This window comes from Heteronotia binoei, chromosome 21, assembly GCF_032191835.1.
Source record: "Heteronotia binoei isolate CCM8104 ecotype False Entrance Well chromosome 21, APGP_CSIRO_Hbin_v1, whole genome shotgun sequence".
Lineage (NCBI taxonomy): Eukaryota > Metazoa > Chordata > Lepidosauria > Squamata > Gekkonidae > Heteronotia > Heteronotia binoei.
The window spans coordinates 83,823,436-83,848,592 of NC_083243.1; the positions used below are offsets into that span (position 1 = coordinate 83,823,436).

A 25,157-nucleotide genomic window follows, 5' to 3' on the forward strand; every position below is an offset into this window, starting at 1 on the left:
CAAAGATTGTGAGGCACATTTTTCAGAGGAGCAATGAAGTTCAATTTGGACATCACCTTTATGTAAATCAAAATGCACAATCTTCAAACTGCAGCAATATAAGCTACTCTCTAGATGGTACTTGACTCCCCAAATTTTTAGTCATACCAAGCAGAACATTAGCTCCATTTGTTGGAAGGGATGTGGAGCAACTGGTTCCTTTTTACATTGCTGGTGGTCATGTAACAAAATCCAAACCTTTTGGAATGCTCTAGTAACTAAAATCGAAGCTATTGTTAAGGAAACTATTCCACGCACCCCAGAATCCGTGCTCCTTAATTTGTGGCCGAAAAATAATTTCTCCAAATTTAAATCTGAATTAATTTCCCTTTCGCTTCTGGCTGGTAAATTGCTTCTAGCTAGATTTTGGAAAGTTCCTAAAGTACCATTGCTAACTCTTTGGTTCCAAAAGGTTTGGGACATTGTGATCCAAGACAAGATTGCTTCCCAACTTCTTCTTTGTGATAATCCTACTAGAGGGGAAAAATTTGTTGAAAAGTGGTTTCCTTTTCTAGACTTTGTGAACGCTAATTCGTGTAAGAAGAGTAAGATGCCAAAAAAGTATCTGAATTTTATTTTGTATTAAGTAGTATGTGGGCTGTATGAGAGTGGGAGTATACTTACTTCCCCCCCTTTTTTTTCTTTTTTTTTCTTTTCCCCCTGTTAAGATGTAAGCATAAATATTTATTTCCTGTGCCTTAGTTTTGTATTTATATGTTGTATGGTTTATTCTCTTATATAAAAATAAAAAGTTTAAGTTTTTTAAAAAAAGAAAGAGCTTAAAAGACTTTTTGACTCAACCCCATTTAGATCCTGTCCTGCTTTGTAATCTTCTAAACCATGTATTTCTGAAATGCAAGTGACCTACCAATTATCCAGATCTCTCTGTACAATTGAATTGTCTTGTTTCCAATATTTTCTTCTTCTTTAGAAATTAAAGCATAGCTGGCAGCTCTTACACTGGAGTTCATCTGGGGAGGAGTGTGCAATATGCAAAGTAGATAGCAGGTATAATGCAGTAGCAGCAAACACTTTAACACCTGTTTAAAAATGTTTAAGAGAGGCCTATATTTGGTTTTGATTATCAAGACTAAAAAGCCTGAAAATACTTCATTAGATGAATGTGAGCATTACAGATTTTTTAAAGAACATGGGAGTTTTTCTGTCTTTACCCATTTAAAAATCTTTGCAATGTATGATACTGTCAGCAACTCTGGCATGTAGTCAAGGGTCCATAGATCTTGACTTAGCTGTGGAGCCAGCTGTTGTTTGTGGTTGCCACTGCACCCAATTTCTCTGGTGTGTTCAGAATTTCAGGGATGGGTGGGGCCTTGCCACACTAGGTTTTTGGAACAGGCAGTGGCAGTGTAAACAATTCATACTACTGCTGCCTGTCCAAAGCACAGTGTGATATGAGAATCCTCCTCAGTCTCTGGCATCCTTAGAGGGCTTGAGAATGATATCTCATGTTGTGCTGAGCTATGGAGAAAGCGGGGGGGGGGGGGGCGGGGGAGGAATGAGGAAATGTCAAATGTTGTACTTAGGCTTCATACAGTAAAACATTTACAAAAGCATATTCACTGTGAAGAGGCTCATTGGGGGGGAAAGGCACCCCCCCCCAAAAAAAAGATGATGTGAAACATTTAGAAAAAGAAAAGAAGATAAAAGACTGGAAAGGTTTGAAATCTCAAAAATTTCAAACCTATCTAGGACCTGTGACAGTAATTTGTTCTGTCATTTGTAAAATATCACCTGGGAGTGAAGTGTGTCCTAGCTGTGAATTTGGGGAAAGGAGTGGGGAGGGAGGGAGATGGACAGAAATATAATTGTAAATGGTCTTCCTGTAAAAATGAACAGAGCTCTACAAAACAGTTCTGTTGTAATGAGGTACCTGAAGTTATTAATCTGTTGATTTGTTTTCAGGTGGACCTCAATCCCTTTGAATTCCAGAAGATAAAAAGGGCTGACTAACAGGTTGAAATCTGAGTCTTTAACATCTCAACATGGATTTGATTGGAGAATGAAGAAAACTCTTTGTTGTCTTACCTTTTTTAAAAAATCTCCTTCATCTTCTGCTCTAACAGTAGCAATGGGTTGGCTGTTAATCTGACTTCTTTTTGTTTCTGAGAGGACAGCGTAAACCATGAGTCTGCAGGCGCAGTCTAAGTCTTCAGCCAAGAGGGCTGGAAAGCGGATTGCATTTTTCGGTGAGCAGAGTGTACCAATGAAAGAAGCACAGCAGCAACAACTTAAAGGAGGACAATATTATGGGCATGGAGGGAGTGTAGCCTCCTCTCAAGCTATGGAGCTTTCCAAATCAGGTGTATTCACTGGAGTCCCCAGCAATACTGCTTTGCTAAACTCTATTTATGCTTCCGATAGAGGTGAGTCACGGATGACTCCCCAGCAGCTGGCTACTATTAAGTGGCAGAATTCACTGATGGGGAACCAGGTTGCTGAGAGGGATGATACCAGTTGGCAGCATCAGCCTGGAGGATGGAATCATGGAATGGTTTATGGAGGCAGCCAGAAAGGAGGGCATCCTAATGCCAGCGTTCCAGGTTTCTACAGCCATCCGGGTACCCTGAAAAGAAATCGGGAGAAAGGTGTGGTGGTGTCTCAACTAGACCTGTATGAAGAAGCTGTCCAGCAGATGATGTCTCAGAAAGCTCAGCTGGAGCAGCAAACACTAGCTAGGCAGCAGGCCCAGATGAATTCTTACCAGCAGCTGCAAAAACAGCAGCAACAACAGCAGAGTCAGTCCCTGCCTCTGCAGTCTTTCCAGGTTGCCTTTGGCCACCAGGGCCAGAAGCATCCTGAGCTATTGCATGTCTTTCAGCAGGCTCCCACTTCTTCCAGCCCAGCTTTCACCACCCAACAGAAACAACAATCTCTTCCACAGTTGCAGCTGTTTGAGAACTTTTATCCGCAGCAGCATCAACAGGCAGGCATGCAAGCCTTCAGCATTCAGCAGGCTGCCTCTGTAGCACAGCCTCATGTTGTGGCACCACCCCAGCCCACCCAGCATCACATGGTTGCCCATCAGTTTCACCCAGTTCCTGAGAGGAACCAGGAGCTGCTGAAAGCCCTAACAGAACAGAACCAACAGACTGTATTACCTCAAGCTCAGATCTCCCTCCCAAGGAGATCACGAAGACTCTCTAAGGAAGGTGTCCTGCCAGCATCTGCTGCAGAGGAAGTATTGGCATCTAGGCCAGTTGAGGAGTATTCTGGTAATACGCTGCCACATCACTGGCAACCACAGCATCATCCAGAAGTTCAGTTTCAACACCAGTCTGAAACACTTAACAGCACCAGAGAGAACTATTCTCAGTTGAACAAAGTGGAAATAGAACACGGGGAGATAGCAGCTGGAGGCAAAATGGAGAAACCAGGCACGTATGAAAGTGCTATAGAAGGAGAAAAGCAAGTGACCACAACAGATAGTGTTAGCCACAGAACGAATGACTTTGGAGGTGTTAGAGGTGGTGTCATCCAGAGCACCCGGAGAAGGCGACGTATTTCCCAAGAAGCAAACTTGCTAACCCTGGCACAGAAGGCTGTGGAGCTGGCTTCACTTCAAAATGTCAAGGTAAAGGGTATGTTCTAAATAGGGCTGGGCAGGCCCTCTATTTCTGTTCCCTGTATGCAACACCTTAGCATCAGCATCCATTACTAGTTCCTCTCACTTATCCCCCTAGACCATCATGCGAACAAGAGTTTGCTGTTATCGGCGAGTTGTTGGGTTCCAGAGCACACAGACTGCTAAATGCAGTTGCTGGAAAACAAGCAATTCTTGATTTGGAAATGCAGTTATCTACTTCATTTTGCTGTGGGGATGTTTTGCTCGAGGGATTATGCTGGGGTCATGTGGGCCTAGTGGATGGTGACCTTACCTTTCCATATATAAGCTCCTGCATCATTTGAAAAGGGGAAAAGGAAGGTACATGTTTGTTCTTCCCTCCCCCCTTCTCCAGAGATGCTGTATTCATCCCCTCTAGCATATGTTTCTGGAATGAAAGAATAAAATATTTCTGAGTTTCACACTAGTTCTGCCACTCCCTTCCATGTAATAGGGACTCATTTGCTTCATCTGAGGAGAATGTGTGAAAGAAATGTTATCTTCACAGCCCTTCCTTCCTACCCCAGTAAAACTTTTGTTGTTCAGTCACATAGTCAAGTCTGACTTTTTGCGACCCCATGTAAAACTATGGGGCCTAAACAGGCTCTGACTTAAAATCTGGTAGTTTCAGCAAGTATTCAAAATCCTCTTTTAAAAGGGAAAGAAAATAAACTTGTAAACACAGAAAGGAAAAGTGGAAAATATTTTGGCAGTTCTGACTAATGCATTATAAACCAGAGAGGCTTTGAATGGGATTTCTAGCAGTCACAGGGCAGTCAGCTGATTAAATGGATTTGGTGCCTGTCCAGTAATCTGTGTATTCCACTGTGCTAAAAGTCAGTATGATGAGTTGGGGTCTAGGAGGAAGAAGTGGAACCTAGTATGTGAAATATTGGACTGGAGTATTCTGGGTCATTGCTCAGCTGTGAAGCTCAGTAAGGTGGCTTGGACTCTCGTACCATCTAACCTCAGTCTTATTGTAAGGATAAAATGGAGCAACATTGAAATATAATTAATATAAAAATAACACAAATAATTTTTTTTAAATTTAAAACATATCTGTGCCATTTTCTTTTCATAGAGACTCAAAACACAGGCCACAACAAGAATGTAAATAAACATCTCTCATAAAACAGGAATATGTCTAAACAACAGAAACAGCCAAAACAAGGAAAATGGAACTATTTCTATTGCTTTTAACCACTTTTGATTACTGAGGAATGGTATGCTATGTCTTGAGACAAGAACTGGAGATGTAAATTTTCCAGAAATTTTGGAGCCATTGAAAAAGACCAGGCCCTTGCCTTAAAAATAAAAAAGTGGAAGTGTAGGGGGAAATGGAAATATATAAGAACATAAGAGAAGCCATATTGGATCAGGCCAATGGCCCATCCAGTCCAACACTCTGTGTCACACAGTGGCCAATACACACACACACACACACTGTGGCTAATAGCCACTGATGGACCTCTGCTCCATATTTTTATCTAACCCCCTCTTGAAGTTGTCTATGCTTGTAGCAATACTTTGTTCCCCTTTCAAACTTAAGAGCATAAGAAGAGCCCTACTGGATCAGACCAATAATTCATAATGAGGCTGCACGATAGATCTGTGCAGGGACATTACAATATCGGCCATTTGATTCTCAGTCTTTTTCCTAATAATCCCTAACATAGAGTTTGACTTTTTAAACTGCTGCAGCACACTGGGTTGACATTTCATTGAGCTATCCACTATGACCCCAAGATTGTTTCCCCATCTCTGTCTCAGCAAGATCAGACCCCATTAGCCTACACTTGAAGATGGTTTTTTTTTTGCTCCCAGTGTGCATCACCTTACAATTACCTTCACTGAACCATTTGTCACATTGTTGCCCACTCATCCAGATTGTGGAGGTCATCTTGGAGCCTTTGTTTTCATCAACCTAAATAATTTGATGTCATTTTCAGACTTGGCCACTGCACTATTCATCCCTAATTCAAGATCATTTATGACTAAGTTAAATAGCACCTGCTCCAATATTGATCCTTGTGGGACCCCACTGCTTATTTTCCTCCATTGTGAGAACTGTCCTATTATTCCTACTCTTTAATCCATTAGAGAACCTGTTCTCTTCTCCCATAACTGCTAAATTTACTCAGGAATCTTGGGTGAGGTACCTTGTCAAAAGTCTTTTGAAAATCCACATGTTTAATGTCTGCTGGGTCACCGTTATCTATATGCTTGTTCACTTTCTCAGAGAACTTCAAGAGGTTGGTGAGGCAGAACTTCCCTCAACAGGCGTTGTCCATCTTTGTGCCTAACAAGTCTATCTTTGATTACAGTTTCTACTAATTGCCTGGGACAGACCATTAGGCTGACTGACTTTTAATTTCCAAGAAGTGCTAATGTTTTAAGCATGTTTTATTTTAAGGGTTTTTTTTGTTTTTTTAAAAAATATCTTTTAGTTGTGTTTGTGTTCTTTTGAAAGTTTATATCTCTGCTACCTAATCTTGAGTAGGTACACATATGGTCCAGCCTAACATGGCCCGGCCTGACATGTCAAATCCGACCCTCATAACAAATGAGTTTGCCACCCCTGCAATAGCATATTGTTGCCAAAATTATATACATTTAAGCAAAACATTCTTGTAATTTTGTAAAAGTCTACACTATACATTGAAATTATCACTATGTAATGCTGTAGATTGTTTCACATTAATTTTCATACTATTCATTTTGAGTAAAACTTTTTCTTTCATTTCATTTCACTCATTCCAAAAGGGAAACAAATGGGAGATTTTCAGTGCTCTCCAAAGTTTTCCAGTTTTTCCATTAGTGCTCTCATATTGTTTTCACTGGAAAAATAATGCGGAACCCCCCTCCCCCCTCCCGAACTAACAAGAATGGAAGGATGAGGAAATCAGTGCAAAAGATTTGCCATGTGGGAACTGAAAGAAGCAGGGATTCTTCCCAGTTGTTTGTCTACGTACTGCCAAAAGACATTTGTTATAAAATATCTGTCTTTTACTTTATGGAACTCTCAAATAACCTAACAATACCAAGATTTGATACAATCTTGGAGCAGTTAACTTGATCCCCCAGTATATGGAATGTACATGTGGTAGTTAGTTTGTGAGGGAAATGGCTCAGAATTTGGACCTTATGTGATTTGGACAATATATGTAAATGCCCTGCCTGCTTTTTGAGGCAGACGGATTGTTTGTATATCCTGGGTCATATGTCATGTCCTGTTTTTCCGATTCAAGAATTGTTTTGCTGATTCAAGAAGTGTGGAACCTTCTGAAGGACAGTTAATGCCTAGACTTTAGTATGTCATACTATGTTTAAAATCAGTTTCAGTGTACAAAAATCTTTGCAGAACATCAGTGTTGCCATGATTTGTTTTCATGTTTACTTGGAAATTATCTTAAAACTACTTAAATGTATTGAAAGAGGGGCACTACTAATAAATAGCTTCAAAGTAGTTTCCCTTTATACACCGTGAGAGTTTATAGCCAAATCTGTTTTTACATGACTTCTGAAGAGAGTTCATTATTAAGCTCCGTTGTCATTTTATCTTCCAGGCAACCTCAGCATCATATTTATGCAATGTTAATCTGTAGATTATCTTTGCCAATAACTTTTAATTTTATTTGTTTAATCATTTCTGTGCCACATCCTAATGTGACATGGAATTTTTCTCAAATTTTGCAACTTACCTTGTGTCAAATTGCCTGCTGGCAAAATTGAAATATCTTTAGATACTAGCAGGAAGATGGTTTTAGACTTTGTGGCTCCTTTGTAGGGAGAACACAATTTTTAAAAAATGTATCAGTTTGCCAGATTTTATGCAGATATTAAGTATTAATGAAGGAAAGTTTCAGAAATCTTAATGTGTTCATGGTCTTTCTGTTGCAAGGAATCAGGAACTTCAGAAGAAAAAAACAGAAGTGAGGTGGCAGCAGCAGCACCAAAGAGTGTTGTGGAATATGCCAGTTCTCCACCAGCCCCAAAGAAAGCCCGAGAAGATAGCAGCCTTGTACCTCTCATCATTCCTGTGTCTGTGCCAGTGAGGAGACTGGATTCTCATGATACTGGCAGGGAGAAAGGTGAAGAAGGAAAGCTGCAGCGGTTCATGACAAATGATCGTGGCCTTTCTGAAAGCAAACCTTCTGTAATAGTCACTAGGAGAAGGTCCAATCGCAATTTGAACACAGACGTGTCTGCTCAGGTAGGACTATTTTCAGAATCCTAGGGGTAGGGTGGAAATAATCGCATGAACTCATAAAGAGGATCTTCCTCCCTCTCCCTTACCAGGTTTGAGCACATCTCTCCTGAGTGGGTTGTAATATGTGTAGCCTTTTTGTTCTGTGTGTGCCTCTAATGCAAATAAGGAAGTGTTCTTTGACTGTAGGTGGACATGTTGGTTACTACTGGCCATATAATTTGTACTTTACAATAGCACATGGTGGATCCTGTCTTTGAGTCATCTTTTGTGACTGTAACGATGACTGCTTCCTCAAATGCTCAAACACCATGTGTTCTGTTGTTGAATTTATGGGGTATATTTTGGTTTTCTATCCTTGAAAGAGGATTGTAATCCTGGCTGTAAACGTATTCAGAACTATCTGTGTCTAGCTTCCTCTCTGCCGTCTGGTGGAGTATCTGTAGGGCATGTTGGCTTTTTCTGTCCAGTGTTAAAATGGCAAACCAGAACCTAGCAACTTGGAAAGGAGAAAGCAGAGCTCAACAAAGAGCATTATTCTTTGGTACCGATGTGATATAAACTTTTTTTTTAAGTGAAAAGACAGCATTTTCAATAAAGGTTGCTATAATTTATATATTATTTATTTTATTTTATTAATTTATTAATTTCCTAATCCCCACAGTTGTGGAGCTTTAGGCAACGTATAAAACAATAAGCCATGAAATCAGGATCAAAACCTATAGTACATTAGCTTAAAATTAAATGGTGAAATTTCCAGATACATTGATATATAGATAATTTTAATTATGCAGCAACACATATTTTCCTAAATTCTGTAGGTTCTTAGGGTCACTTCAAATGTTTTGGCTTTGTATAGAGAGAACTTCTGGGAAAGACATGTTCAGGTTGTGGTATGTGAGGGTATACCACTGTCTTTCTATGGTTTCTTCCTTTGTAGAGTGCTTTCCCCGTGTGAAAGTCATACGCAGTGGTAGTGTGAAATTATTTCACTGTGCCTACAAATATTCTGCATACACTGGAAAGCCATAGCTAACTTCATTCCGACCAGTTTACTTAGACCTTAGAGAGAGAGGGGGGGGGAGGATTTTAAGATGGATATTATCTTTGCTTATAGAACCTTTTCTATACTGCTTTTGTCCCTGAAGGAACCTAAATCAGTGTAGGGAAAATTGCAAAAAATTTAGACAAAATAAATAAATCTCTCTGGCCTGGTGTTGGCCCACTGGCCTGCATTCCATGGCCTAAGTCTACAATATTATATCCTCTTAGTTACTTATCAAAGCAAAAGAAGGTATTCTGAGAGAGGACTTTCCCTACTAGGCTGTCTGAAACATGTCTAGGCTGTTCTTCCTATGGTTTTTCAAACAATAACTTTGCCTTGTTTGTTCTGTGAGCAGGCCCAGTGTGTCCGAGTAGGCGACTGTCTAAGGTTGCCACCTGGCCTACAGGGGTGCCGGGCACCCCCTCCCATCCCTACCCTCTCCCCACAGGTGGCCCAAGCAGCCTATGGGGGAGGCCAATCTGCCAGCACAAATAAAATCGGCTGGCAGCAAGAGCTGGGAAGGAAGCACCATGCCTACCTCTTCCTGTCAACTTCCAGGTCCTCCCCACTGCTGCACCACCTCTTCCTGTTTACCTGACTGCATTGGTGGCCAGAGAAGCCTCCTCAGTGAGGGAGGGAGGCAGACTGTGGCAGCAAGTCCTTCCTGATGGGGGCAGCGGGGTGGTGCAGCAGCGGGTGTGCTCCAGCACACCAACAGGGGTCTGCCACTGTTGCGCTCAGGTGGGAGGGGTGGAAGGGCATGCAGTGGGTGGGACATCAGGGGTAGGGGCATGCCTTGCCTGGGGCACCATCCTACCGTTGGTACCCTAGTGCTGGCACCGTCTGTGAGGCTATTTGAGTCTCTTACTACAGCTCAGGGAAAAATCACAAGGCAGATGTTCTTAGAGGTAATAGAAGCCAAGAAGTGGAGTTGGTAGTTAGAAGTAGCTGTTCAGCTTGCCTTATGTGCCTTCCTTGGAACAAATTAGTAGTAGCAGTTAGAGCCAAAGCTGTGAAACCAAGGACTGGTCGTCTTTTTTTTTCATTTTGCTTTAATGTCCCTTTTTGATGGTACTTTATATATCATGGGGTAAGTAGGTTAAAAGAGTAATGCTTATTGATGTAAACTGATAGAAGCAGCCACTTGTTTCTGTTTAGTTTATTGTTTACGGTGCAATCCTAAGAACATTTTATTGGGAGTAAGCAGACTGCAGTAAGATTCTTGAGTAGACTTGTTTAGGATTGCTCTCTATATCATGAGCTGTGTGAAATAAAAACATATTTCTCTTTCACAGCATGAAGGCTCTGCTCCTAAAGAAGAAATGGAGGGATTTGCCAGGAAACCAAAGCAGCGGCCCAGGCCAGAGCCTCTCTTCATACCACCAAAAGCCTTTATTGCTCCTCCAGTCTATTCCAACATCACACCATACCAGAGCCACTTGCGCTCGCCTGTACGCCTGGCAGACCAGCCTTCTGATAGGAACTTTGAGCTACCACCTTACACTCCTCCACCAATTCTCAGTCCTGTGCGAGAAGGTTCAGGACTGTATTTCAATGCTATTCTTTCTGCAAGTGGTAACTCTGTTCCACCCCCCATGACTCCTAAAAGTTCACACAGGACTCTGCTCAGATCCAGTAAGTTTTTACATCTATCGGGTTTTTTGTTTTTATGGGGGTGGTGGTGTAGAATGTTGTGAACACTAATTATTTTTTTTGGGGGGGGGGAATCTTGACTGCTGTAAGTTTGACAAGACAAATACAGATCTGACTGCAGTCATTTGTTATAGTGGTACTTAACTTCCTTAATTAGAAAATTGTGTCAGAACAGTAGCTTAAAGTTGCTAGAAAGCAAAAAATGTGACATGATGGAGTGATGATCCTAGTAGGACCTTGTTCTTGCTCCATTCTAATCCCTGCCCCATCCTTTATAGGTGATACCATTTAGCAAAAATGTTTGAATGGTGAAGAGAATTAGCATACTTCTTAATTTAAACCCCAATCAGAATAAAAATGCATTTTAATAATCTGCTGTTTGAGTCAAATAGATCCCAGTGAAAATGAAAAATCTTTGGAGCTGGGGTTCATTGAGCATGTCACTAGTTACAAAGAAAAACTATCTATGCTTTAATTATTTCCTTTCAGCAGTGCAAGCTGCAAAGACATCTAGGAGGAATTCTAAGAATACTAAACACTACCATTTTGCTCTGCATTGCAATTACAATTTCCTGTTCAGTGCCTTTGGAAATAAAGTGACCTGGGCACCATGAGTTGATGCAACTTACAGTTGCACTTCGTAAAACATAGTGGGGATGGTGAAATACTGCAGGGCAATTGACAACATTAAAGTTGAGGAAGACATAGAGTATAAAATTAAAGGAGACTGAATACCAAATGTTATCTGTCTTTTCTCACCTCATATGGTCAGTTTGACATCATCTGTATATTCCTTGAGCAGAAGAAAGTAGTGGAAAAAAATGGTTTTGTTTCTACTTGCAGATAGTGCAGAAGTCACCCCTCCTGTCCTTTCAGTAATGGGAGAGGCTACTCCAGTTAGCATCGAACCGTAAGTATCAGTTAAAAATAGGTACACGACAATCACTTAGCACAAGTTTCTTCCTGTCCACTGTGGGTGAAATGCCTCAATGAGAGAGAAGCCAGTCATAAAATGTGTGTTATTTTTTCCTAACGGAAACAATGAATTACTTTCCTCTTTATCCTTCTCCAGCTGATTTCCCTTGCAGACAGTGTACACACCTCTTTACATTGCCTTGAGTCCAAACACCCTATGGCTGCATCCACACATCAATGGATGCTGTGTTATTGTACTACAGCAATGATTTGCAATTGGATTGTTCCAAGTGGACAAACCAGTACAGTTGCAAGTGGTTGCTATTGCACAATATCCAGTGCTCTGTGGATGCAGCCCTTGTTTATGCCTTGCCTGTTCAGATTCTATGACAGAGATTGTGCAGTTGAGAGTTCTGCAATTTCAAGTTCTTAAACATAGTCTGTTCATAATTTTATCCACTGAAAAAATTATGTGTGGACTGCTTAGCTGTTTTCCTTGGTAGACGGTTCTCTGTTGTGCACCCCTATTTTAAATGACTAGTTAAAGCAAAATATTTGGTTCTACAGTGCTTTTCTGCCACCCTTAGATATTATATCAAGTCAAAGCAATTAACAATTAGCAAGTAATGTACACTATAAAGAAGAACCAAGGTGCTTGAAAAACCTAGCTATTTTTGCCAGTTTGATGCATCGAAGTCTTTAAAATCTCTTTCTGTATATTTTATGCACTGTGACTCTAGTGAATCACATACATAGCACTTAACAGTCGCCCTGAAAATATCTGAACTCTAGATATGGTCACATGAAGCAACCTGTATTCCTCCTGAGAGTGGCTGCTGATGCACACACTTAGATGTACAGTTTATTCTATACTGTATGATGCAGGAGTGAACTAAGATGTATGGTCTACTTCTCATTTTTGCTAGAGCCCAGTGATTTGCCTCCAGAACACTCACTGCACTCTTGTTGGCTACAAATACCAGAATGGAATCAAGATGGGGCAGAGGCATTGCAGAAACAATGTACCACCTGGCCTCACAACTGTTATTTAGCCAACATTTCTGTATGTGTTTTAATAAAGATACAGGCATTTGATAAGTTTGAAGCTAAGGAACTGTTTGGAATCTTGTAAAGGGAGTATATTGTGAATACCAGCAATTGGTAGTGATTAATGATGCAGATATATATAGGAGTGGGTACAGACAGGTTCAGATCTTCATTCTATAATAGAAGCTTACTGGGGTGATCCGGAGCCAGTCATTCTTTCAGCCTAACCTCCACAGGGAGGTTGTGAGGAAAATGGAGCACCCGTAAGTTATTGGAGGAAGGGTGGGATAAATACTGGGCAGATGTGATCATAGAATCATAGAGCTGGAAGGGATTTCCAGGATCATCTGGTCCAACCCCCTGCACAATGCAGGAAATTCACTGTTACCTCCCCTTCACACTCAGTGACCCCTGCTCCATGCCCAGAAGAATGGGGGGAGGGGAGAACCACCACTCTCCAGGTGGTCACCACCAAATTCTTCTGGAGAAAATGGTTTCCTGACCCCAAAGTGGTGATGAGCATTTCCTTGGGAGCATAAGAAAGGGCCACAAGAAGTAAGCACTGATACAACCCTTACTGCCTTCCCTCTCATGATCTACCTAAGTTCATAGAATCCACATGTCTGTCATCTAGCCTCTGTTTAAAAACCTTCAAGGAAGGAGAGCCCACCACCTCCAGAGGAAGCCTGTTCCACTGAGGAACCACTCTGTCAGGAAGTTCTTCCTAATGTTTAGCTGGAAACCCTTTTGATTTAATTTCAACCCACTGGTTCTGGTCTGACCCTCTGAAGCAACAAAAAACAACTCCACACCATCCTCTGTATGACCACCCTTCAAGTACTGAGATGGTGACAAACAGTATGGATTGTCTGCCAAAGTCTCGAGGCAGCAGGAGGAAGGTTGCGGGCCTAGCTTGCATGGGAAATTATAGATGTTTGTATACAAATGCTAGAAGTGTTCAAAGTAAAATTGGTGAGTTGGAATGTTTAGTGTTGGGGGAAAACAGACATTGTGGGAATTTCAGAAACTTGGTGGAATGAGGAGAATCAGTGGGACACGTGATTCCTGGATATAAGTTATATTGGAAGGATAGGGAGGGAAGGCTTGGAGGTGGGGTGACTCTGTATGTCAGAGAGGGTATACAGTCCAGTAAGACTGAGGTCAGAGAATTAGATTCCCTTCTAGAAATGCTTTGGGTTGAAATAGAGGGCCCAAAAGGAAATTTAACTATGGGAGTTTGTTATCGCCCACCAAATCAAAAGATAGAGGACGATTATAATATGATGGAAGGATTAAAGATAGCAGCTAAACATAAAAACTGTGTCGTAATAGGTGATTTTAACTACCCATAGATTGATTGGGTCAATATGTGTTCAGGTCGAGAGAAAGAGACTGAGTTTCTAGACGCTCTCAATGACTGTGCTATGGAGCAGATGGTCACAGAACCTACCAGGGGTGGGGCAATCCTGGATTTGGTCCTAAGTAATGCCCAAGACTTGGTGAGAGATGTAAAAGTGATCGCACCGCTTGAGAGCAGTGACCATAAAGTTATTGATTTCACCATTTGTATAAATAGGGAGTTGCCCCAAAAGACCAGCACAACCACTTTTAACTTTAAAAGGGGTAAATTCAGAGATGAGGAGGCATGTGAAGAGGAAACTAAAAGGAAAGGTAAATAGTCAAAACCCTTCGGGAAGCTTGGAGGCTATTTAAAACTACAATCCTAGAAGCTCAGATAAAATATATACCAAAAGTTAGGAAAGGCACAAACAGGTATAAGAAAAGGCCTGCATGGTTAACAAACAAAGTCATGGAAGCTGTTAAAGGTAAGAAGAACTCCTTTAATCGGTGGAAAGCTAGTCCAAGTGAGATTAATGAAAGGGAACACAGGCTGTGGCAAATCAAATGCAAGACTGTGATCAGGCAGGCAAAAAGGGACTATAAGGAGCATATTGCAAAAAACATAAAGACCAACAATAAAAATTTCTTCAAATATATTAGAAGCAGGAAACCAGCCAGGGAGGCAGTAGGGCCTTGGATGACCAAGGGGTAAAAGGATTACTGAAGGAGGATAGGGAAATGGCTGAGAAGCTGAATGCATTTTTTGCCTCTATCTTCACTGTGGAAGATGAGAACTGTTTGCCCGCTCCAGAATCACTAATTTTGGAAGGGGTGTTGAAAGGCCTGAGTCAGATTGAGGTGACAAGAGAGGAGGTCCTACAACTGATTGTTGAATTAAAAACTAATAAGTTACCAGGTCCGGATGGCATACATCCAAGAGTTCTGAAAGAACTCAAAATTGAACTTGTGGATCTCCTGACAAAAATATGTAATCTTTCATTGAAATCTGCCTCCGTTCCTGAGGACTGGAAGGTAGCAAATGTCACCCCCATCTTTAAAAAGGGTTCCAAAGGAGATCTGGGAAATTACAGACCAGTCAGTCTGACTTCAATACCGGGAAAGTTGGTAGAAACCATTATCAAGGACATGAGTAGGCACATTGATGAACACGGGTTATTGAGGAAGACTCAGCATAGGTTCTGTAAGGGAAGATCTTGCCTCACTAACCTGTTACAGTTCTTTGAGGGGTGAACAAACATGTGGACGTTGATTGGGTGTGAAGTGGCAGAGACTGACCAAGAGAGAGATCTTGGGGTCATGGTAGATAACTCATTGAAAATGTCAAGACAGTGTGCGATTGCAATAAAAAAGGCCAGCGTCATGCTGGGAATTATTAGGAAGGGAATTGAAAACAAATCAGCCAGTATCATAATGCCCCTGTATAAATCGATGGTACGGTCTCATTTGGAATACTGTGTACAGTTCTGGTCACCGCACCTCAAAAAGGGTATTACAGCATTGGAAAAAGTGCAGAAAAGGGTAACTAGAATGATTAAAGGATTGGAACACTTTCCCTATGAAGAAAGGTTAAAACGCTTGGGTTTCTTTAGCTTGGAGAAACATCGACTGCGGGGTGACATAAGAGGCTTACAAAATTATGCATGGGATGGAGAAAGTAGAGAAGTACTTTTCTCCCTTTCTCACAGTACAAGAACTCGTGGGCATTCCATGAAATTGCTGAGCAGTCAGGTTAAAACAGATAAAAGGAAGTACTTCTTCACCCAAAGGGTGATTAACATGTGGAATTCACTGCCACAGGAGGTGGCGGCGGCTATAAGCATAGCCAGCTTTAAGAGAGGATTGAATAAAAATATGGAGCAGAGGTCCATCAGTGGCTATTAGCTACAGTGTATTATATATATGTGTGTGTGTGTTATATATATCCCTCAACCTTTCCTTGTAGGACTTTGTCTCCAGACCTTTCACCATCTTTGTTTCCCTCCTCTGGACACATTCAAGCTTGTCTAGATCCTTCTTAAATTGTGGTGCCCAAAACTGAACGCAGTACTCTACGTGAGGTCTAACCATAGCAGAGTAAAGTGATACAATCACTTCACATTATCTGGATACTATATTTCTGTCGATATATGCATTGCCTTTTTAGCTACCACAGTGCTGACTCATGTTCAGTGTATGTCTACTAAGACCCGTAGATTCTTTTCGCACATACTGCTGCCAAGACAAGTCTCCCCCATCCTATAATTATGCATTGGATCTTTCGTACCTAAATGCAGAACTTTACATTTATCCCCATTGAAATTCATGTTATTTGTTTTAGCCCAGTTTTCCAGCCTGTCAAGATCATCCTGTATCCTGGCTCTGTCTTCTACCGTTATTCGCTACCCAATTTAGTATCATCTGCAGATTTAATAAGCATACCCTCTATTCCTTCAGCCAAATAATTTATGTTGAACAAAACAGGTCCCAGGATATATTCCTGAGGCAGTCCACTTGTCACTCCTCTCCAAGAGGATGAAGAACCATTAACAAGCACTCTTTGGGTGCAATCTGTCAACCAGTTACAGATCCACCTAACAGTAATAAGATCCAAACCACCTCGATCTAACTTGTCAACAAGAATAGTATGTGAAACCTTATCTGAAATGTGGAGCCTTACTGAAATCAAGATAAATTATGCCTACAACATTCCCCTGATCCAGCAAGGTAGTAACTTTCTCCAAAAGAAGCGATAAAGTGAGTCTGACATGACTTGTTCTTGAGAAACCCATGATGGCTCTTAGTAGTCACAGCCATCCTTTCTAAATGCTCAAGGACTGACTTATGATTTGTTCTAAAACTTCTCCAGGAATAGAGGTCAAGCTGACAGGTTTAGGAGTTACCAGCTCCTCCTTTTCTCCCTTCTTGAAGATTGGAACAACCTTTGTCTGCCTCCTTGCTTCAGAGATAATCAGACTTCAGTTCTAGTGCTGAAGGAATGTGGAGGCATAGAGAGAGCAGGAGCCTTTACTCCACTTAGTGAAGCTGCTGGGCTGCAGCTTCCCAGGGAGTTTCTTAGTTGCTACAGATCCTTGTTCCTGCTGAGCGTGCTTGGCAACGTCATGTTTCCTCCCCTTGGGTGGATCAGTAGCAGTGAGCAACAAGGCAAAACTAGGCTTCGGATGTGAGTTCGGAAGCTATCTTGGAAGCTGCAAGTTCACAGTATCATACCTTCTCCTGGCTTCTCATTGAACTCCCATGTTGAAGGGGGCTTGTACTTCTGCCACCTGCACTTCTGGTGGTCAGACATGGCACCATGATCAGTGGTCTTCCCATCCTCAGTGTAAAATGAATCTCACAGTGCAGATGTAGGTCTTCATCCAGAATAAATGTGTAGTTCCTAATACAGCAAAGGAATTTGTTGTATGAGTGGGCCTTATCTTTGGTCAGGGGCTGTGGCTCAGTGGTAGAAGTTTTGGTGTCCATGTAGAAAGTTCCAAGATCAACCCTGGCACCTCCAGTTAAAAGGATCAAGTAGTAGGTGAGAGAAAAGAGCTCTGCTTGAGACCCAGAAAATTGCTGCTAGTCAAAGTAGGTAATATTGGGCTAGATCAGAAGCTTTGTTTCACTTACTTTCTCGGTGGTCCTGGAGTGGGTCAGTCCTTACTACTAGGAATGTAGCTCCTCCTCTTCCAGGATAGGGCCAGCTCAAACTTGATCCTGGAGGGGAGGCGCTTATCCCCTGGTTTCCCAGTCATATCCAAGCCTTGCCTCCTAACTCCACTATTTAAAACAGGGAAGGAAAAAACATACTCCCCCCCCCAAAGGTTTTCCAACATGAGACTACCCCTCTGTAGTCAAAGACCTACATTAGGGGAGCTCTAAAAGGAACCCAGAAAAAACAAAGAACCCTGCTCTCAGGAAGAAGAAACTTGCAGGGGGGGGGGGGAGAGAAACACAGCATAATCTGTCTGAACCTAGATAGATCTTGAGCAAATCGTCCATACTTGGAAGCTGCCTCATGTCAATGGGTGGGTAAGACTGACCCACTCCAGGACCACCGAGAAAGAAGCTTCACGATAAGTGAAACAAAGCTTCCGTTCTCCGGTGGTCCTGGTAGTGGGTCAGTCCTTACTACTGGGACATAACAAAGCAGTACATCCCAGGGCAGGTTTAGCAGCTTCCCCGGCAGACAGCATGCTGCTGAAAGCAACCTCTGTTGAGGCCATCTGATCTATCCAGTAATGCCTGGTAAAGGAATTAATTAACTTCCATGTGGCTGCCTTACAAATAACTTCCAGTGAAGGAAAGGAACTACAGGCCACCAGGGTGGCCACTCCCCTCAAAGGATGAGCTATAAAACTTTGGGATCTAAATTTTCAGCTTTATAGGCCTCCCTGATACAGCCCCTCAACCACCAATGTAAGTTTGAAGCTGTGAACTGCTTCCCTAAAGATGCTCTCCTAAAGGAGAGGAGCAAGACCTCAGTGGATCTGAGTGGGTTAGTCCTGTCTGGGCAGGACATAGGACCCAAGAACATTCAAACAGTGCCACTCTTTTGTTCTATCAATTAATGGGTTATAACAGAACAAAGCTAAAATAGCGTGTTCTGATCTGCGAAAAGGGAATTAACTAGGAATAACCACCAGTGCTGGACGTCACACAACCAATATTCTCTCTAAGCTGTAGAGTCCTGTGAGCCAAAACTCCACCCTGCGAGCCACCAACACCTGATGACTAAAATATCCACCACCTATCTTATCAGGGTAGTGGAACTAAGACCTTTCTCTAGAGCAGTCTATTAGAAAGGCCCAATTCAGAAAGAACAAACAGAAATGGAAAAAGTTCTGCTTGGAGATAATGAAAAATTAATTTCAAAAATATATAAATTACTGTTAAAATGGTCTACGGAGGATGAAGTAGTGAAATCTCAAATGATTAAATGGGCAATTAAGGTAAATAAAGAAATACAGATGGAAACTTGGGAACACTTGTGGAAGAATTCTATGACGCTTTCGACGTGTCATAGTATTAAAGAGAACTGTTTCAAAATGATGTATAGATGGTATATGACTCCTAAAAAATTGGCAAAGATGAACAATAAGATGCCAGATAGATATTGGAAATGTAAAAAACATGAAGGTTCTTTCTACCATATGTGGTGGACTTGTGAAAGGGCAAAAAATATCGGCAGATGATTCAGTAAGAAATTTCTACGCTCTTGGGATATGAATTTAAGAAAGTTGCAGAGACTTTTCTTTTGGGATTACAAATGGAAAAATTTCCAAAAGAAGATAGAACTGTAATTTGGTACTTGCTTTCAGTTGCTAGGACATTATATGCGCAGTTGTGGAAGCAAGAAAAAATACCAGAGAAATGGGATTGGATCATAAAAGTTATGACATGGAGTGAAATGGACAAATTTACAAGAATATTAAGAGGCTATGATTTAGAAGTTTTTAAGACGGAGTGGAAAAAATTTAGAAGATATGTAGAAAAAGTGGAAAATAAAAGGACATTGGAAATTTTTTTATAATGATTAAGTTTTAGAAAGAAGAAGAATATAAGTTTTTGTTTTAATAGTTAAGGGTACCTTTAAATATTAGCATTTTAAGTAAATAATGTCAAGTAACGGGGGGAGGGATGGGTAGAAAAAGAAGTTATTAAGATGTAAGAAATAGATTTTTTACCATATGTTACCAATAAAGTTGTTTTAACCCGAGAGTTCCACCTCCTTGTCCATTGAATAGTATGTGCAGGTGCATAACAATCCTTGGATGAGCTCCACCACCTATTTTTCTACAAAACAACCCCTGGCAGTTACAATTCAGTTAGAATGCTAAGTCCTCCATGTTGAGTCTCTGGGCTGCAACTGAAAGTGAAAGCAGTTCCTCAGCCTGAAGCCTTACTCCCTCTAGGACCCAGGGGCTGATTCAGTATAGGGCAGCTGCTAAAATGGCCACCTTTCCCTCCTTTTTTCTCCCTGAAGACCTGCAGCCTGAGGGGAACAGTGGGGCTTCATTACCCAGGGGAAAAAACAAACCGTGGGCTCCCAACCACACCAGAAGGAAGGGAGGGAGAACTTATTCGTAGCCATTTGCCCACCATGTTCCCTTTACAAGTGAGTAACACTGGGGCCCCAGCAGAAGAAAAGGAAAAATGCTGGATCAATGCCCAGGGCACAACCCTACCTTATTTTCAGGGTGCATCCAGCTGGCTCTGAATAAATCATCTAAGCCGGGCTTGATGAGGTCTCAGCCTTCTGGGCTAGCACCTTATTCGCAGGGTGCAGCCTTGGACCTCCACTGGCTCTGAATAAATCATCTATGCCAGGATTGATGAGGTCTCAGCCTTCTGGACTAGCGTGCCTGGGCGATGCAGTTCCAGAGACTGCTGCTGACTCTGCCACTCACTTCTGAGTCTCCACTCAGATCCCACTCCAATGTGGGATCATGAAGGAACCAGCCAGGAGGGATGCTGGTGGCAAAAGCGGGAGTCAGTGAAGCTCCAAGACCACTGAAGGACCAGCCTGTGGTTTCAGTATCAAAGGAGCTATGCAGCCGCCTGCTGCAGCGAAGAATGGGGTACCAGAGAGGCTTGGGTGCCTGTCTGGTTCCCTGGTCGCCTCACTTTCTTTCTTATCAGGATCTTCGAGCTCAACAGAGCTCAAGCCAACACATCCTACTTCAAAGGCAGGGCCAGTAAGAGTGGGAAACCAGGGGATAAGCCCCTCCCCTCCAGGATCAAGTTTGAGCTGGCCCTATCCTGGAAAAGGAGGAGCTACATTCCCAGTAGTAAGGATTGACCCACTACCAGGACCACCAGAGAAAGAAAGGCTCTGTGTAGGGCAGCTTTCTGTGTGCTTGGAAACTTGCTTTCTTGTGCATGTTTCCCTGCAAGGCTGGAATGCTTCTTAATTACAGAGGGTGTTTTTTTATATCAAGAAATGATATTGAAACTGAAGAAAGAGACTGCGTTTTGTCCTGAGTCAAGTTTTACTCCAATATTCTCTCCTTAAGTATTTTGCTGCACTCTGTTAATGGTGGGGCGGGGGGGGGGAGAAAAGGTCACCTCTCCTCCTTTTCAAGATAAATCAAGAAAACAAAAAGGGGCATGCAGGAGAACAATCCATTTATTATTATAGGCAACAGCTGCTGAAATCAGCAACTTACCCAGTCTGCAAATTAACAGGTTATCTGCCTGTCATTCAAATTTGTGCATGCTGGCCACTTGGAGTGTTCTTTATAAAACATGCTTTTAGCATTGCAGTATTCATGTGATCAGATTCAGTTACACTCCCTGGAGATGGCAGATTTAATAAATAGGGACAGAAGAGCCTTTTTTTCCTCCTGAAAGTATTTTTGGAATATCTCGAAAAAGACTAAACCTTAAGTGTGTGTGTTTATTTTGTTGGTTTGTTAAAGTGGAATTCCATCCTTCCCAAAAGTAGTTCAAAGTGGTGTGAAATGGACTTGCCCAAGATTAGTGAGTAAGCTTTAGTTTAGCAGAAATTTCTCCTCTAGCCATTCGTTGTCTTGTATCCAGATAAGTAACAAAATTATGCTTGGACTGGGTTTTTGAGCCTTCCACAACTTCTGTTTAGCAGATTGGTCATTTCCAGGTTGGATTATTGTAATTCTCTACATGGGGCTGCCTTTGACTCTGCTCTGGAAACTCTAGCTGGTGCAGAATACAGCAGCACAGATGTTGACTTCATTGTCTATGCAGACACAGATCTATCCTGTACCGCGCAAACTGCACTGACTGCCCGTTGAGTACCGGATCTGTTTCAAGGTGCTGGTACTTATTTTTAAAGCCTTACACAGCCTCTCCCCATATGAGCCCCTTAAGACTTTACAATCAGCAGCTCAACACCTCCTGGTGAGCCCTGGCTCCAGAGATGTCCAACTTGCCTTGATTAGGACCAGGGGTTTTTTGGCCCTGGCCCCTGCCTGGTGGTATAAGTTTCCATTGGAGCTTCCATTGGAGGTCAGGGCCCTGCAGGACCTGTTGTAGTTTTGCAGGGACTGTAAAACAGAACTAGGTCTTTAGTTGAGGCGGCAGATGTTGTCTTCTATTAGGCCTCCCCCACCCGACCTTGAGGATCTGATGGACCAACTGGACCTGATTTGGTCATAACTGTTGAGGCATTGTTTTGCAAGTTGTGTATTTTAGGTGTTGTAAATTTTAATATTGCTTTAATGTTGAATTTCTGCTGGAATCCACCCTGAGCCTGCATTGTGGGAAGGGTGGGACATATAAATCCAATAAATAAATAAAGTATGGGGTGAGAAAAGGAAGTTCATGTGGTTGGCTATTATACAGTAGTACATACTTGTACTGTTGATTCAGACATAAAGCCAAACTGAGGTCCCTTTCGTGTTACCATTCTAAACTGGATGTTATCCATTGTTGGCCCAATTCAGAGTAAAGCGATAAAAGTGTGAAAGTTTCATACAGTGAATTCATTCTGTTAATGAGCTGTCTCTGAAGCTTTCTGGCTATTTCAAACAGCACTCTGCTTTTCCCCCCACCCTTTTTCACCACACAATCTTCCTTGAACTTTTTTTAGCATTTTAAGTTGAGCACTAGAGCAATATAGCACTTCTCAATGTATCTCAATGGTGCTGTTCAAAACATTTTAAAAATTGAGGAAGATCACGTGGTGAGAAAGGGTTGGGGGGAAGACATGGTGGTGAGTGCTGCAGACATCTTAAATAGCACACTACAGTGATTCAGATGTGCAAAGAAGAGGTGAAAATGGAAGGAAGCTGTTTACCTCAAGCACAGTTGCTAACTGGATGCAGGCAGCTTTGTATGAAAAGAAAAATAAAATCTGTTTGTAACCAGCTACCAAAACAGATTATGAAGGCTGTGTGAAAGGGTTCTGCATACTGTTTTCATTCCCTTCCTTCTTCCCACATGTGATCTGAATTGATTACTGGTGTTTGTTTCTGCTCAAGCCATAGATTGCCATTACATCTAAACCAGCATCCCCTCCTAGCCAGCTTCAGACCATGGTTTGGAGAACTGAAACCATAGATTGCAGACATGGATTGAGCTAAAGCAGGTCATTAATTGACTTCCCAGATATGCACAAGGAAGAGTGTGCGTGCAAGCACAGCATGTTTATGCAACGTCAGATGGTGGTTTGGTGTTGTAGCTCAGCTAACACACACAGACACACTCCTTGTGAATAGGCTTTTGAATCTTGCTTTATTTTTTGCATCCTTGTTCCTGTGGCTGTTTGAGTGTTAAGTGCTGTGAAATTGCTTATGGTAACCCTATGAATTAATGACTTCAAAAACAACCTGTCATTAATGGCCTTGTTCAGGTCTTGCAAACTGAGATCCATGGCTTCCTTTACTGAATCAGTACATCTCGTATTGGATCTTACTCTTTTTCTGCTGCCTTCAGCTTTTCCTAGCATTATTGTATTTTCCAGTGGGCCTTCTCATAATGTGACCAAAGTACAATAACCTAGTTGTTTTAGTTATTTTAGTTTCTAGGGAGAGTTCAGGCTTGATTTGATATAGAACCCACTTCTTTGTTTTTTTGGTGGTCCATGATATTCATAAAAACCCTCCTCCAGCATGACATTTCAAATGAACCCACTTTCTTCCTGTCAGCTTTCTTCATTGTCCAACTTTCACACCTATACATAATGATAGGGAATACTATGGTATGAATTCCTCTTCAGCATCTGTAGTTGGAGCATAAACCTGAATTATAGTTTTGTTGATAGGCTTTCCATGAAGTCTGATTTTATTCAGTCAGGCTTTGTATTGTGCCTTACGTTTTGTTTCAATGTTAGACAAATACAGAAGAAACAGTTGATCATCTCCAGAGTAAAATATTTCATCATTTTCTGATTGCAGATGCCTTTATCCAGTTCACTTTAATTAACTCACTCATAAGATTGCAAAGTTTAAACATTTTTTTTCTAATTTTACAATTTTGAAATTACCTTGATTCACACTTCTCATGTTCTACATTCCTGCTCACCATCGATTTTCTTTGTAGTCCCACATGGGGACTGTGCATGAACAGACCTGCCATTGGAAAGGTTTTATAGGTAAAAGCTTTCAAGGGATGCTGTGTGCGGCAGAACTTGTTCCCACATAGGGACTGCATGCTCCTCTGCAGCACTACCTCTACCCTCAGTTCCTCTTTTGCTGCTGAAGAAGAAGATTGTTCTTTTGAGCCTCCTAATTGTTCAGGTTGGTTAAGAATTATTTTCTGGTTCATCTGGTTTATGAGTCTTGTTATGGCTCAAAAAGCCCCTTTTAAAAACCATACCCACTGTAAGTAAGTAAGTAAGTAAAATTTTATTTTTATCCCACCCTCCCCTGCCACAGCAGGCTCAGGGCGGCTAACGGCATTCAAAAATAGACAGTACAGTAATAAAACATTGAATTAACATTAAAATATTAAGACATTAAAACCAATCAATACTTAATTAGAACAATTCTAAATCTAACAGTACATCTGGCGGTAACATTATTGTTTGATGCTATCTCTGTCGGTTGGCATATCAATAGCAGATCCCTGAGCCGGACCATTTTAGCGTATTGTACACTTATAGTTCAGCTGTTCATAAACGCTAACTTAAAGAGGGTAGTTTTGCAGGCCCTGCGGAACTGATCAAGGCTCCGCAGGGCCCGCACCTCCTCTGGGAGCTGATTCCAAAGGTATGGGGCTGTGGCAGAAAAGGCCCATGTGCGGGTATTTCGAAGTTTAACTTCTTTTGGCCCAGGGATGGTCAGTCTGTTTTTCCCTACTGACCTCAGTTCTCTCTGGGGCTCGTACGGGGAGAGACGGTCCCTCAGGTAGGTCGGTCCTCGGCCATATGGGGTGGAGATGACCCAAACGGATGAACATGATCTGTGTTTTGTTTGGGAAAAGGCACGACATCCCTACCGGTAAGGCCTGCCAACGTTTCACCCCAAGGCTAGGGGGGATAGGGCATCTAAGGTTAAAGAAAGCATCGTAGGAGAAGGCTCTGAAAGCCTCATACCCTTCATCCAAATTTGGTCCAGAAAGATCTGCCATTACAGTGTCCACTGAACTGATGTGGCTGGCTCTGCCTCCCAGATCAGTGTCACAACAGAGAAGGAGAAACACAAATTGACATTTCAACAGCAGGCTCCCTTCTACACTCCTGAGTCCACCTTAGCTGACCAGGAGAAACCTAGGACCCCATCCCCTGGGCCAAGGTCTCCTCCATTGTTGATTTTGGACAGACTTACCTGCAAGTCAAGTACAGCATGACTCCGAACCAGAGCAGATGG

General features: G+C 41.9%; 1 protein-coding gene across 2 annotated transcripts in view; it reads left to right on the forward strand.

Moving 5' to 3' along the window:
- MIDEAS (mitotic deacetylase associated SANT domain protein) overlaps nt 1–25,157 on the forward strand; it is a 107,069-nt gene that overhangs the window by 43,831 nt on the left and 38,081 nt on the right. The window contains exons 2-5 of one of the 2 annotated variants that reach the window (XM_060261814.1): nt 1,963–3,631; nt 7,563–7,712; nt 10,209–10,548; nt 11,410–11,476. In XM_060261814.1, coding sequence (XP_060117797.1) covers nt 2,183–3,631; nt 7,563–7,712; nt 10,209–10,548; nt 11,410–11,476 — 2,006 coding nt within the window. In that variant the 5' untranslated portion in view covers nt 1,963–2,182. Of the gene's footprint in view, nt 1–1,962; nt 3,632–7,562; nt 7,875–10,208; nt 10,549–11,409; nt 11,477–25,157 lie in introns of both variants that reach the window. The other variant, XM_060261813.1, reaches the window with a different exon arrangement.